The sequence below is a fragment of the Hibiscus syriacus genome, unplaced genomic scaffold (assembly GCF_006381635.1).
Source record: "Hibiscus syriacus cultivar Baekdansim isolate YM2019G1 unplaced genomic scaffold, ASM638163v2 tig00110279_pilon, whole genome shotgun sequence".
Lineage (NCBI taxonomy): Eukaryota > Viridiplantae > Streptophyta > Magnoliopsida > Malvales > Malvaceae > Hibiscus > Hibiscus syriacus.
The window spans coordinates 444,775-460,999 of NW_024062659.1; the positions used below are offsets into that span (position 1 = coordinate 444,775).

Sequence of the window (16,225 nt, forward strand, 5' to 3'; positions counted from 1 at the left end):
CCCGACTATAGATTGATGTTTTGTTGTGTTATTCAACTCTTAAAAGTTATAAAATAATTCATTTATTGTAGGGTGTTGTTTTTTCGATTATTAAAAATTACAAAATTGTTATTTGACTATTTATATATTCAATATTCATCATTTTTTATTAAAAATTTAACGATATTCTAAGTTGGATGTTAAGTTGTTGACTAATATATATGATAAAATTTGATCTTAGGATTGTTTAAATTGTATCGTTGTTTAAGATTCTAAGATTAAATTTTAGCATATCTTAATTAGTATATTAACATCTAGTTCAAATAATTATTAATTTTTTAATAGAAAATGACAAGTTTAAAACATATGAATAATCAGATACTCATTTTGTAACTTTTAATAATTAGGGAAATTAAAAAAGTAATATCCTACAATAAGATGATTATTTTATAACTTTTAATAATTAATAGACTTAATAAAATAATATCTTATTGGAGATCATTTGTTTACATTAGTCTTATAATTATTATTTTCTTTTGTTAATGTAATAAATAGGTTGCATCATTGGGCGTAATTATAAATAAAATTAAATTATAAAAAATAAGTATTATTATATAAATTGTGATATAATTTAATTAATGAGATAATTTTATTGCATGTCCTTAAAGAATGACTCTTATTCTATTTGGTCCTTAAACTTTTAAATATTTCAATATAATCTCTAAATTATGAATCATTCTAAACAAGTCCTCAAAGTTTTGAATACTCCAATTTCATCCTCAAACTATAACCCTCCTTCTAAATTAATCCCTAAACTTGAACCAAAACATAACTCTCTCTATATAATAGTATTATGTTGACATTGACTATAGTAATTCGTAAATTTAAATCAAATCAAAACTCAAAATATGCAATTACATATATTTAAAATTAATTTATCACATTACACATAAAAGAATGTGTAATTTTAATTTTTATGTCTAGAAATAATCTAAACAACTAAAGAGTAATTACTATGTTAGCATGTATACTTTAATATAATTAAGGGTAAAGTATACTAGAGGTCTTGAATTATTCTAGAATAATTATTTTAGAAACTAAATTTTTAAAAATTACAAAATGATCATTAATTTTATCAAACAATTATAAAATATTAATTAAAGTTGATTTATCCCATTTGACACGGGCTTGATAGTGACATAACCAAGAATCCCCCTAATCGAGGGATAAACTATTTAATAAAATTTTGTTAATTATATAATTTATTTAAATATGATTATATAGAATTTAATCGTGACGTTAAAAATGATTGTTGAGTTAACGAATACATTAGTTATTTTAAGTTTAATATCAGTAACGAATTGATCTTGTGAGACGAGACATTAGATACTTTAAACAATATTATGAGTTTGAACTTTGATATTATTAATGTAACAAATTGGTTCGAGAGTTGCTCTCATAATAGACTTTTACAGTGAGATTGAGATTAAATTATAAACTTTTAGCAGTATCAAAAGAGTAGTTTCACCATTTTATTGACTACAAAATTTTATAATTTTGGGGACTAAAAGAAAATTTTCCAACCTGAAGGATATCAAAGAGAAAATTTAGTATTTTATTTGCTAAATTTTATTAATTCGGAGATTGAAAGAATAATTTTACCAAATAAAGAATGATTATCTTACGTTACTCGGATCATACTTATAATCAAAGAATATTAAACATTTAAGCAAGTTTGAGGAGGAATTGGGCAAATAATCCAGTCGGGTGGATTATTTAGCCTAATAGGGTAACACGAAATTTATTTTGAGATCAACGGTAAATGATACAATGTTCATGGAACTCGTCACGTCAACATGACGAGTTCTATGAGATATATTTTTTAATGGGTCGTGTGTCTCACTGCCTGAATATATTTAATATATCCTAAGGGACTCGTTATGCCCATGTGACGAGTCCCAATAAAAATATATATTTTTTAAACATTGTTTAAAAAAATATATATTATTTTAATACTGAAGGATCTCGTCACATCGATGTGACGAGTTCCAACGGATATAATTTTGAATTTGTTGACAGCTGAAGTGACGTTGATTTAAGGTGATGCCAACACTGATATTGGTGTTGATTGAGCGTTAGAGGCTCGAAACACATACGTTTCATTTTCCTTGTGGTGAAGTGACGATAATATTAGAAGATGCCGCATATCAACTTGGCGTTCCAATTAATGGTATGCCATTGGTGCTTCGCAACACTTATTCGTGAGATGTTGTTATTTCAAATTTATTGGGAAATGAGGCTCCAGCCGATGTCGTTGATGGGTTACATATACAGATGACGTGGTTGGAAAGAGAATTTAGAGTAGATGAACAATCAACGGAGCAAGATGTGATATATGCAGCTCGAGCATATCTTATGACGTTGATTGGAGGGATTTTGTTGCTGGATAAATCTGGCAATTTGGTGCACATCCAATATATTCTGGTATTGAACGATTTCCTTGTATGTCGCCAATATAGTTTGGGTTCTACAATTTTGGTTTTTTTGTATCGTGAACTTTTCAAGGCAACCATAGTGGTTAGAGGGAAAAAAGTGGATGTAGCGGGTTGTTTAGTTTTGCTCCAATAATGGGTGTGGTATTGTCTCCCATTTTTTACGCCTATTACATCCGCTCCTATGGAGTTTTCTCTCGCCACAAGGTAAATTCCTATATTTAAAGTTTTGATATTTTATAATATTTATTTAATTATTTTTAAAATGACAACAAATAATGTAAATTTTTAGATGGCGACACTGAATAACCAATACAAAGTTATCAGGTGCAACCAAAGTAGATATTCGGATGAGGATTGATATCGCCGGTAGACATGCAGTAAATTTTAATATTTTTTGCATTAATTTTGAAATTGTAATATTAATTGTGTAATTATACTAACATAATACTTTTGATAGTTTAATTGGATACCTTATTATGAGTCGGATATCCAACGGTGTCTACCGCCAATGTTCTTTGAAGGAGCGGAGACATGGTGTGCCGTAACACCATTGCTCAATTTCACAATTGTTGAGATCTATGCCGCCGATAGAGTTTTGTGACAATTTGGGTTTCACTAACCGATAGAAATGTTCATATTTAACATGGACGATTTGCATAAAATAGATGCGTGTGGGAAGCATAGCGAATATTGGCCGAGGAAGCATGCTATATTCATACAACAATGAAAAAATAGACATTTACGATTGCCTAATCGTTCCGATGTACAACACGAAGATTTTGATTTCAATGTTTCTCCCTACCTCCAAAATTATGAACCAAATGGGAAATCACACTTGATAACGCCGGAGGAGCGGTCTGAGTAAGAAATAATGAAGGCAAAATATGGGGGGAAAATCATCATCTTCATCAACATTTTCATCTTATGTTTATGCCAATTATTATCCATCGCCAGGAAGTTATGGTGAATATGGTGCATATCAACTATTGATGGATAGTCGAGTGGCGTGGGAAGGAGATTTGTGGGATCAAGTGCCATCTTCACAACAATTTTTCTCAGAACCGGAAGAAATATGACGTCAATTCGATGGCGATATCGTTTTCACCTGAAGATGTAAATCAAAGTGATGGAGTAATGTTCAGTACACCGGAACTGGAAGAAGATGAAAATGACGAAGGTGGACGACCACGATGAAATCGACGACCACCACATCATTACTATTTCACCACTCCTCGATATTAGCAAGAATTGAGCAAATATAAGTAATAAATTTATTTATTTTTGTACTCAATATTTAATTGTATAAAAAAATCATTGATAAGTAATAAATTTGTTTATTCGTTTTCACCCTTAAAATGTTTAAAATTTATCAATAATTTTAGTTTATTTAACTTTGAAAAATATGTAAACAAATAAAATATTTAAGCAAAAATGAAAAAATCTTTAATTAAAAAATAACTTATGTTTATATGTTGGAATAAGGTTGTGGTCATTTCTAGCCGTTGGGGATGATTTTTAGCCGTTTGAGGATGTTTTCTTTGTAAAATAAAGTTGCCTAGTACAGGGAGTATCAGTACTCCTTGTATTTATATGTTTTCTACCGTTGGGGCTAATTTAGAATGATAGTCATAATTTAAGGATGAAATTAAAATGTTTAAAAGTTTAGGGATCAATTTAAAATGTGGGTTATAGAATGGGAACGTGTATATATATATATAAACTTTGGTATTTTGATTAAAGGGCCTTTGAGTTAGGCCCAAAAGTAATATGAAATTATCTCATGAAACTTGAAAGAGATTTTACTTTGGGCATATTTTGCAAACACGACGTCGTTTATGGACCACCCGGCCCAAAGGAACCCTAAAAAGATACGTGGCGCAATAGATTTGTGATGTGCAAAAACCTAAAGTTAAAGCGCATCGTAGGTGATTCCATCCCCCCTAATTACGTGTTCTCTCCTTCATCTTCTTCACTCTCTCGTATCTTTGCTTCACCGATCAAATATACCTTCACACGTCCGTCTCTCTCAGGTTCCTTTTTTTTCTCTGTTAATTATTATTGTTATTTTTATTATTATTATAATTTTAATTTTCTTTCAATTCTTGTATTTATATGTCTTAATTCATATTATTTAGATATGTTCAATTTCCCCTGTTGTTTGCCCTGCAAAACCCTAAATTCAGATATTTCTTTCGCTTTTGGGATGTAAAGGACGGAGTTTAAGTGATTAGTAACTGAAGTAAGGAAGAAAAAGTTTGAATTTCCGGTCCAAAATACGTTCTTTCCCATTCCAAATTTGAATTTTTGTTGATTCTAATGAGAAAGAATTGTGGGAATTGTGAAAATTAGTAATTTTTGTTTCGAATTTTTTTATTAATTTCAGTGAATTGGGTTGTATTCTTATGTTTGGACCTTTCTTCTCTTTTTCTTTTAGGGAACCTGAACGATAAGTTACTGGTTTGACCTTTCATAAACGATACAATATGGTATGATTTCTCTCCCTTTTCCCTCTCTATATTGGATCTAGTTTCAATGAGTGTTTTCGGGGTGATTTGTGTATTTTGTTGCTTAGCAATTATTTGCTTGATTTAGCTGTTTTTCGATGGATATGGAGTGATTTGTAGGTTTTCTTTTGGGTGGCTTTTGGATTGTTGTTTAACTCAATCTGTAATTTAGAAATTTGGGTTACAATGGATGGAAGATGAGTGTACATACTAGTGATTTTTAATTTATCCATGTTTGATTTTGCAGTTTTTCGATGGATATGGTTATCATGGGACATCATTCGAGCAGAGTTACCGTTGTTACCCTGCCTCTTTTATTGAAAAGGTTTGAAACAGTGGATTGTTATATTAGATGTTTCAATCTTGGTATCTTGTTATTTATATGGTCAATGATCCGCTTCCAATTTCTATTTTGTTTCCTTCGCTCGTGATTGTGACCATATATTTTTTTTATCCTTGTTTCCCTGCAGCCACAAATTGAAAGTGGAGATAAAAGTAAGTTTTAAGAACTATGGTTAATGCGATATGCTCCTTTTTCTGTGCTAGTTCCTAATATGTACTCTTTTCATTGTTGTTTCAGTTATAATGCCTCCGTCGGCCCTTGATCGCTTAGGTTGGTTGTTTTAGTTGCTACGTTAACCTGTTCAATTAGTCTCGGTTCCTTTTGAGGATTGTTCTTATCATCAGGATTGCTAATGTGTCAATAAAATCATGCAGCGTCTCTACACATTGATTATCCAATGTTATTTGAGCTTCGGAATGCTGCTGCTGAGCGTGTCTCTCACTGTGGAGTACTGGAGTTTATTGCTGAAGAAGGCATGATCTATATGCCGTATTGGGTAGGCAATGCATCTTTCAGTTTGTATATGCTTTGAATTATGAATACTCCTGTATTGCTTTTGCTACACTGAGATCTAAGAATTCTACTACTCATCTGATTCGCCCCTGTTGTTCTCAATGGGTTTCGTGTAGATGATGGAGAATTTGGTCCTACAAGAGGGAGATATTGTGAGGGTGAAAAACGTAACTCTTCCAAAGGGAACCTATGTTAAACTGCAACCCCACACGATGGACTTTTTAGATATCTCGAACCCAAAAGCTATGTGAGTGGATTATTTTCGAATATATGCATGCTCGATTCTTTTATGTTAATGTTCGGTTAAGAAAGCAATCTTCAAAACCGAGACATATGTTGTCATCCAGCGTATACTTTTCATAGATGTTGACAATATTGTGTAATTTATCATCATGCAAGCCAAATAAATTTTTGTATTTGGCATGGACTTCTTAGGAACATAGGTCCTTGAATCTTTATTTCGTTTCTTTCTTAATCTGGAAATTGCTTTCCGGGTTTATTTAGGCATCCATATCTTTTATTGTGCAGCCTGGAGACAACACTGAGGAATTATTCCTGTTTAACCACTGGAGATAGTATTATGGTGGCATATAATAACAAGAAGTATTACATAGATATCATCGAGACAAAGCCATCCAATGCAATAAGTATCATCGAAACAGACTGTGAGGTGGATTTCGCTCCTCCCCTGGATTACAAGGAGCCAGAAAGGCCCACGGTACCCACTTCTTCAAACAGGGCACCATCTCAAGGTGAAAAAAAAGGCTTAACAATGTCTTTTAGATCTCAAGGAATAGTTTATCTTGCTCTTAACTTGTTCTTCGACATCTTACTGTTTTATCGTAGTGTCGGTTTTCGTTTGGGTTCAATTTATGTGCTTTTTTCTCTTGTGGTATTATGCTCTAGTGCACTTGAGTTTATGCTAGATCTCGGTAATGCTTTACCTTCTGTTCTTAGGATCATCTCTTCTTTGTTCCTTCAGTTGAAGAAGCTCCCGCTGAGGCTGAACCAAAGTTCAGCGCCTTTACTGGTACGGCAAGACGCTTGGATGGGAAGCCTCTGAAGGAGCAGCCTCCACCAGTTTCTTCATCCGGGTCTAAAGACAAGGGGCCTGCTGTTTCTGATGGGAATAATAGCCGACCTTCTTCGGGATCTAGCTCACAAGCTTCTGCAGGCAAGGCTCAGGGGAAACTTGTATTTGGATCAAATGCAGGCCGTCCTAAAGAAACAAAACCGGTACTCATTTCCGCAGTATCTTTGTTTTGCCTATTTGCTTACCATTAGCTATTCTATGTTAAGGTCTTCTTTTATGGAATAATGAAGATATAAGATGTCCGTTCCTTTAATTTTTACAGGAACCTGGAAAAGAAGCTAAACCCGAGCAGGCTGAGAAGAAGGAAGAGCCAAAGTTCCAGCCATTTACAGGGAAAAAGTACTCATTAAAGGGTTGAGCAAATTTATCCATAAATTCATTTACCGTGCCTTAATTCGGTAAATGAAAACACCAGCATATTATCGAACAACCGAACTATAGGTTCTCATGTCAAAATGAAGAAGGGATTCTGTTATGAATTTTAAGATATTTCAAGTTTATTTTTATTTGAATCGTTTCGAATTCAGGTGAATTTTGGCTATTTCGGATTGCTTTTTTCTTTTGGCCGTTATTATCATGTAGGATAGATAATGATAATTCAGAAAAAACCAGAGTTGCTCTAATTTTACAAGCATGAAATGCAGATTCAAGCATTTTAGTATTGTGATAATGCATGCATGCATGCATACATATATCATTAAAAGTACATTGGAATCAAGAACAAAAATAGTCTCCATTAGCATTTACTTATCTAACAGAAGACAATACCCTGATACTCTTTGCTGTCACCTTATTGTTTTTGTTTGCAACAACTTAGTACACGTAGCCCTTGACAAACATTCCTTTCTTGGCCTCCTCTGATTCTCCCTCACCGGTGTATTTGCCGAGCTGAGCGAGCGAGTTAGCCTTGGCACGGACAAGCAGGGCATCCTGAGCAGCCTTAACGTTTTCGGGTCTGCCACCCCATGTTTTCAAGCAAGTGTTTTGGAGAGCTCTAGCGTAGGAGAACGAGACGTGCCACGGGTTGGGAGATTGGTTCATTGCATTCAAGTTGAGGGTTGCTTCGACCTCGGATTGCCCACCGGACAAGAACTGTTCAAAAAAAAATGTTTGATAATCAGTGTTCGGTTCCACCAACTCGAAAACGATTCCGAGATCGAAGTGGTGTTTATCGAAATGTACCATGATTCCGGGGACAGCCGGGGGGATTCTACGGTGGAGGAGCTTGAGGGTGTAGTCAGCCACTTGCTGTGGGGTGGCCTTGTCCTTGCATTCGGCACCCGGAGTAACCATGCTAGGCTTCAAGAGAATGCCCTCAAATAACACATTGTTCTCAGCAAGGTAAAAGAAAACCTCAGCCCAAACCTTCTGTGCTACCTCGAAAGTCCTATCGATGCCGTGGTCACCATCAAGCAAGATCTCCGGCTCCACGATCGGCACCAACCCGCTATCCTGCAAATAATAATCCACACATAAGATTTACGTTATCGTCATAGAAGCATTTATCCCGATTATGAACATAGTCGATGCTCTTTTAGACTTACTTGAGAAATGGCGGCGTAACGGGCAAGACCCCAAGCTGCTTCTTTAACTGCCAAGGCAGATGGACCATTGGGAATGCTCACAACAGTTCGCCTGGTTAATCAAAACAGAAATATGCGTTAAGTTACATAAAGAACAATATGATCGGGAAATTTTATCAAACACTTCGAGTACCATTTGGCGAATCGAGCACCCTGCTGGTAGTAGGCAGCTGTTCGAGATGAAAGACCATCGAGACCTTGGCACCAGGACTCGTTGTTGGAACCAGGAAGAGGGACCAAGCCCTGTTTTTTAATCACCATTGAACAGCGTACGTTTACACAATTTTGATTAAAAAAATGGTTAATTATATCGGAAGTCCTTAAAATATGGAATCAATCATATCCTTCCCTAACCCTAGCTATCAACTTGAACGTTAAGTGTTAAGTTGGATATAACATGGAGCCGAGCGTATTGTTATTTGGAATTTTACCTTGTCAACTTTGATACCGGGGACGATGTTTTGCTCAACAAGAACATCGACCATCTTTTTGCCCTCGGTGGTGGATTGGTAAAGAGTCTCCTCGAAAAGGATAGCACCGGAAATGTAGTTGCCGAGTCCGGGAGCCGACACGAGAAGGGTACGGTACGCTTGGCGGTTGGCTTCGGTGTTTTCTAGACCGATGGAATCAAGTCGCTTCCCGCATGTAGCGTTCGATTCGTCCATGGCCAAAATACCACGACCGGGGGACGCAATTGCTTTCTACATATTCCAAAGAAAACGTCATATGGTTTCTTGCATAGTCTAAAACATCCGGTTTCGGGTATAATCGTCAATACCGCATCGATAGACATTTCGTTTTTATTACGTTACAAGTAGATTTCTCGATATTTTTGTAAGAAATGTGCCCGAATGAATGCTTACCGCTGTTTTAACAAGCTCGTCAGCATACGAACTAGCACGGACAGTAAGAGCCGATGGGGATGTAGGGTGGCGCTGAACAAAAGTAGCCGATCCCTGACGGAGGGATTGGCCCTTAACCCACTCGAACTTGTCGATGACAGGCGACGATTTGAGGAGAGTTGCCGATGCTGCTGCCATTTTCGTTTACCTCTCAAAGCAGGGCAATAGTGACCTTATCTCCCACTCTATCCAAGTCCTCCTTTACCACACATGCTAGAGTCCTCCCTTCAATGAATTTATATAGTAACGTCGACATATGTCGTGTTTGAGGTTGTCGTTCATCGACCAATGCCGTCGTGCCATGTGGATGATAATTCTGCACCTTGCTTTCGTGGTCGATATTGATGGTTTTATTACCACCTCGTAAAGACCAAGATATTTTTCTTCTTCTTCTGGTTGTACTTTGAAGTTAGGGTTTAGACAAATGCGTCGCGTTTCACTATGCGTGTATGTCCAAATTAGAGGTGCTTTTGAGCGATGCGTTGTGGATGTAAACACTTGAAGGTTCTAGTTGGTCATGGTTTTGATGAAAAAAATATATGTGAATTAGTACTAACCCCATCTTGGACGGTCGATAATATGCCAAGTCATATGTTGATGTTTTGATTTTTACGGTCTTTTATTTATCCTAGATATATATAAAAAATGGGTAAACTGCATAAATGGTCACAAACTTTTAGGATGCTTGCATTTTGGACACTTAACTTTTAAAACTTGTAAAACAATCATAAACTTTTTAATTCGTTTTCAGTAAGGTCCATGATATTATCTCTCGTTAGTTTTATCTAACGTGGCACGTTACTGTTATTTTTAAGCTAAGGCATAAAAAAACCCCGATAAGACGTGCCCCTGGGAATGCGCCTTCCAGGGGTATCGGTAGTTTTATCGGGTGTGAGCGATTTTCAGCTAAAGCGTTTCCTACCAACCACGCCTTCCTCCTAAAGCGCGTTTCACCGAACGTGCCTCATTCTCAGTGTTAGATCATGTAATACTTGAGAAACTGTAACCGACATGTAATATTTTATTTATACGGTAATTTTTTATAAAAAAACGAGCTTTTATGTATAAAAGAAATTTTATTATAAGACTCACCTAATGAAATTAAATGTAAAATACTAATCTATTCAAACTAATTAAGATGAAACTTTAGAATCGGTTTAAAAAATATACAGTACATAGTGTGGCAGAAAATGAGGGGATCATGAGTGAGACAGTGATGGCGAATGTTCCCTCTTTCATTTATTAGACACGATGTTCTTCGTTCAGCCTGCCATAATTCTAGCTGCTCTCCCTCTGCACTCTACGCTCTCATCGCCCTTTCCTATTCCCCATTTCCCATCCATGCAGCAATTGCCGAGCAACCGATAGTTCTGTGAACGAATACGAACGGGATAGGTTTATGATCCTTCGTTTAATTTTAATCAAACAAACAATCGAGTACAAATAATTAAACATAGAAATTTTTTTATGTGTTTTTATTCATTAGGGATTATAATTCATTCGTATTCATTTATTTTTATTCGTTAAAATTATTAACGTACACAAACGAACGAATATAAACGAATAAACATAAATTAATTGAGTTTATATTTGAGAATAATTTTTTCTTTTCAAATATTTATAGGGTTTATATTTTTTGTTTTGAGTTTGGAAGGACAAATTTGAATCCTACACCGTCACTCTGGGGGACAATATGTGATTTCCTATATAAATTGTAGACACTCATTTTTGTCCGAATATTTTTTTAATTAAACTAATTAACATTTTATTGTTTATTATTATTATTATTATTATTCTAATTATATTATTTTGTAGGCCCGGTTCAAACCCAATTCTCATTAAGAGCCCAACTACAATATTACAAAGAACCCAGATAACCCAAGCCCGTGACCCATCAGACAACCCAAATCCATGGCATAACCTGGAGCCCAGATCCGACCCGACCCAGAACCTGAAATCCTAAACACATTAGGGTTTTTGTGTTTTGCTTCCAGCAGCCGCACGATCCACCATTAGATTTGGTGAGGATGGACGACCCAGATGAGATTATGGGAACCCTATGGTTTCATCATAACCCTAGGGAACAACTGCTGCCGCTGCCACCCCCTGACGCCGCCGTTCCAGTCTGCAGCAAAGTAAAATCTACATCAACAGTACAAAAGCAGACATAAAAGAAATGAAAGAAATCTAGAAAAAATCCTATAGTTGTTTATCAGCCAGAGAAGGACAATGATATCCTAGGTGTTCTGGGGGCAGTGAATTTTACGAGGGGAAAAGAAAATAAAAGGGAAGGGAGAATCCAGAAGAACCACGGATTCAAGCAGAGAGAAAACCCAGAAAAATTAGAAAAAGCACATAGAGAAACTAAAAAAACAAGAAAGGGAGAGAAGAAACCTGAAGCCAAAACTTACTCACGATCCAACCCTTAGTGACCTCGTCCGAGCTAGGAAGAATCAGGCTTGAAGGTAAAGTCTTTTCTTTGTTCTAGGGTATGTTAGGGTTCGAAATAATGGGGATTTTTGGGTTTGAAGTCGGTTAGGGAGGGGCTGTTATGGAGGAAAGGAGAGATGATAGGAAAGGATCAGGGTTCCGAAACGTTTTGCTTCTTCATGGCCACCGATTTGCTGTGGTCGGGGAATTAGGGGCATTCACCTTCGGCGGAGGATGGAGAGATCAAGACAGACGAGAAGAGAGAAGAGAGAAGAGAGAAGAGAGAAGAGAGAAGAGAGAAGAGAGAAGAGAGAAGAGAGAGTGTTCGGGGTTTTTTTTTGGTTTAGAGAGAGAGAAGGAAATGGGAAATGGGGGGTTCTTATCGAGTTTAGGCCTTTGGTTTGACCTTATAAACCAAGTCCCAAACGACGCCATGTGAAAGAGGGATCGGGGGTGTAATTTCAAGCGTGGGTAAATTACGTGATAGGGGCTTTCGGATTTTGTAAAATTTGTTTAAGCGTGGGTAAAATTCGCTAAATGTTCCGTTCGTTTATCGGCCTATCAACCGATTGTTTGTTATAAAGTTCATTTTTAAAAAAAAGTGTAAAATATACATTTAATATATAAACTATTAATTTTATTTTGTTTTAATATCTAAATTTTTATTTGTTTTAAAATTATATTTAACATTTATTTTTATTTTATTTTGATACTTCGTTATTAAAAATTTTAACGAAACTGTTGTACGTGACATTTTTTAATAGGTAAATTACATTATTCATCATTTAATTATCTTCTCACTCTTATTTTGGTAACTAAAATTTATTTTTTAGTTTAATTACTTAACTTTCAAATTACTCTTAATTTAATCACTCAACATTCAAATTTGTTTTAATTATATTTTAATAAAGTAATAATAAAAAATGTCAAGTCATAAATATTATTAATAAAATAAATTAGAGTTATTAAAATATGAGCAATTTGACAGTGGAGTAGTTAAATTAAAAAAATTAAACTTTAGTTACCAAAATAAAAGTGAGAAATGATATAACTTACCCATAAAATGAAGATTCGTTAAATTTTGAACGACGTGGTACTAAAGTGAAATAAAAAAGTAAATGTTAGGTATATTTTTGAAACAAATAAAAATTTAGGTATTAAAATAAAATAAAACTGATAGTTTAGATAATAAACATATAATTTACCTTCTAAAGTTAAATCAGATCAAATCGGGTCTTAATTTAAGATCAATCTTTTTATCTTATTTTTTGATTGGAAAGGAAATTAAGCAAAATAACTATATAGTAAACACATAAATAACTTTTTATCTTATTTAAGATAATAATATAATTATTTTTATATATTTATCCTGTAGGATATGATACTAAATCTAGTGGGTTTAGGCTCATTTGGTGGCCTTTCTATGCAATTTTGGGCTACCATATACCTAATCTCTGGACATGACAGTGGCATAGTTGTATTTAAGCTAGAGAGAGAGCGTCCTGCTTTTGCAGTGAGTGGCAATTCTTTGTTTTATGCCAAGGATCGGTTTTTGAGGCATTATGACTTCTGTACCCAGAGACAGACACAAGTAATTCCAATTCGACGGCCAGGTTCGACAAGTTTGAATCAAAGTCCAAGAACTCTCTTACAGTCCAACTGAAAACGCTGTTCTTATCTCCTTAGATGTGGATGGAGGATCATATGAATTGTACGTGATACCAGGAGACAGCATCGGTAGGGGAGACGGTTTTCAGGAGGCAAGGAAAGGTCCTGGCAGTTCTGCTTTATTTATAGCTCGGAACCGGTTTGCTGTTCTTGATAAAGGCAACAATCAAGTCTTAATCATGCAGTATTTTATGCTGGTACAGGTAATCCCTTGTGTAGGTCAGAGGATAGAGTAGTTGTGTTTGATCTCCAGTAGAGGCTTGTTCTTGGTGAGATTCATGCCCCGTTGGTGAAGTATGTTGTTTGTTCTAATGACATGGAGAGTGTTGCTCTGCTGCGCAAGCATACCATTATAATTGCTAATAAGAAGCTTGTGCACCAGAGCACTCTTCACTAGACAATTCGTGTTAAGAGTGGAGCCTGGGATGACGATGGTGTTTTTATTTACGCCACCCTCAACCATATAAAATACTTCCTTCCCAATGGAGATTGTGGAATAATTCAAACACTTGAGGTTCCTGTATACATGACAAAGGTGTGGCTCTCCATTTTGTGAAAGATGAGAAAACACACTTTAATTTGGCTCTAGAGTGGGAATATTCAAATTGCCGTTGCATCAGCTAAAGAGATCGATGACAAAGATCATTGGTATAGATTAGGTGTGGAGGCCCTTCGCCAAGGCAATGCAGGTATAGTGGAATATGCCTACCAGAGGACAAAGAACTTTGAGAGGTTGTCTTTTCTTTATCTCATAACTGGTAGCCTAGAAAAGCTGTCCAAGATGCTAAAAATTGCAGAAGTTAAGAACGATGTTATGGGTCAATTTCACAATGCACTGTACCTTTGTGATATAAGGGAGCGTGTCAAGATCTTGGAGAATGCTGTTCACTTGCCTCTTGCTTATGTTATAGCATCAGTCCATGGGCTACAGGATGTGGCGGACAGGTTAGCAGCTGAGTTGGGAGATTACGTCCCTCCCTTTTCAGAGGGGAAAAAGCCATCCTTTTGGATGCCTCCAACCACCGTCGTTTGCAGTGGTGATTGGCCGCTCTTGAGAGTTATGAAAGGCATATTTGAAGGTGGATTAGATAGTATTGGCAGGGGTGGTGCACATGAAGAAGAGGAGGGTGCTGAAGGTAACTGGGGCGAGGATCTTGACATTGTCGATATTGATGGCTTGTAAAATGGGGATGTTACCGCAATTTTGGAAGATCGGGAAGTGGCTGAAGAAAATGAAGGTGGATGGGACCTTGAAGACTTGGAACTCCCCCCTGAGGCCGAGTCACCATAGGTTTCTGCCAATGCTTGTTCTTCCGTGTTTGTAGCACCGACTCCCGGTATGCCCGTGAGCCAAATTTGGACGCAAAAATCGTCTCTTGCTGCCGATCATGCAACAGCAGGCAATTTTGATACAGCAATGCGTTTGCTAAGCAGGCAGCTTGGCATCAGAAACTTCGCTCCTTTAAAATCCATGTTTCTTGATCTTCACACTGGCAGCCATAGCTACCTTCGTGCATTTTCATCTGCTCCTGTGGTCTCGTTGGCAATTGAGAGAGGGTGGAGCGAGTCTGGTAGTCCTAATGTTGGGATGAAAAGCTGAAGGCTGGTTACAAGGCAACAACAGCTGGAAAATTTACCGAGGCTCTTCGGCTCTTTCTCAACATTCTTCATATTATTCCATTGATTGTCGTGGAATCGAGGAAGGAAGTCGATGAAGTCAAGGAGTTAATTATTATGGCTAAGGAGTATGTACTTGGTTTGCAGATGGAGCTTAAGCGAAGGCAAATGAACGAAAACCCGGAGCGCCAACAAGAGCTTGCTGCCTACTTCACCCACTGCAACCTTCAATTGCCTCACCTCAGACTCGTTCTGCTAAATACAATGACTGTCTGCTACAAGGCAAGGAAGCTGGAATATTACAGTTGAGCACGAACGGAATGACCTTAGTAATAAAGAAATTGTTGATATTTCTGGAGTCCCGAGTAAAAGTACAAGAAATATTAAGGGTGTGAGCGTGTAATATCGAATAGTTGAGAGTTTATCTTTGAACAAATATTACCTTATATTTACCTTAAATTATTAAAAAAAATTACATTAAATTTTACTCTCTCTACAATTATTTAGTTGAAGATTTCTCTGTATTTTTTTTATTTTTAAATTTTCTTTTTACAACGAGCAAATGCTTTTGAAAGAAAAAGAAATAGTCGGCTTGCCTTTTGCACATGCATCGGATCGCAAGTGGACCAAAATCGAAAAGAAAAAGCACCGACACTCCTTTTCTTTTTTGGGTAAAGTAAACATTTGGTCCCCAATTGTAGGATACAATGATCAAAGGATGTTGCAAGAGCCCGAATCTGATCAATAATGCAACCACCATAGGAATAGTCAACATGTGATGAAGCAACTCTGGATATTAGAGAATGTGAGTCTCATTCGACAACTAAACTTCGACACCCTAGACTCAAAGCCAGATTTAGTCCTTCCAAACACGCTAAAGATTCCACAGGGAAAGCATCCATTGCATGAGGAATCCCACTCGAACAGCCTGCTAAGAATTGACCAGTGGAATCTCGTAAAACACAACAGATACCTCCCGTTCTCAGATCTTTGTCATACGAGCCATCAACATTCACCTTGATAAAACCAGCCGGGGGAATAGTCCAAAGCCGAACAATCGGGTAAGAACCACATCCGGGCGAACCGACGCCAAAGAAA

At 36.4% G+C, this 16,225-nt stretch overlaps 2 protein-coding genes and 1 pseudogene across 2 annotated transcripts; 2 read left to right on the top strand and 1 right to left on the bottom strand.

Moving 5' to 3' along the window:
* Positions 1-4,446: 4,446 nt before the first annotated feature.
* On the top strand, positions 4,447-7,441 carry LOC120115866 (ubiquitin fusion degradation protein 1 homolog). Its single transcript, XM_039136471.1, has 10 exons — positions 4,447-4,504; positions 4,909-4,960; positions 5,226-5,303; positions 5,449-5,473; positions 5,559-5,591; positions 5,696-5,817; positions 5,951-6,081; positions 6,363-6,586; positions 6,817-7,070; positions 7,190-7,441. Exons 2-10 carry the CDS (start codon positions 4,958-4,960, stop codon positions 7,283-7,285), a joined length of 966 nt encoding a protein of 321 aa, XP_038992402.1. The 5' UTR covers positions 4,447-4,504; positions 4,909-4,957; the 3' UTR covers positions 7,286-7,441.
* Positions 7,442-7,635: 194 nt separating this feature from the next.
* On the bottom strand, positions 7,636-9,618 carry LOC120115865 (fructose-bisphosphate aldolase 1, chloroplastic-like). The gene is made up of 6 exons (XM_039136470.1): positions 9,374-9,618; positions 8,942-9,211; positions 8,644-8,753; positions 8,472-8,562; positions 8,110-8,379; positions 7,636-8,019 (listed from the first exon to the last, which is right to left on the bottom strand). Exons 1-6 carry the CDS (start codon positions 9,548-9,550, stop codon positions 7,741-7,743), a joined length of 1,197 nt encoding a protein of 398 aa, XP_038992401.1. The 5' UTR covers positions 9,551-9,618; the 3' UTR covers positions 7,636-7,740.
* A 5,216-nt stretch (positions 9,619-14,834) lies between these two features.
* LOC120115868 lies at positions 14,835-15,488 on the top strand (annotated as a pseudogene).
* The last annotated feature ends 737 nt before the right edge of the window (positions 15,489-16,225 follow it).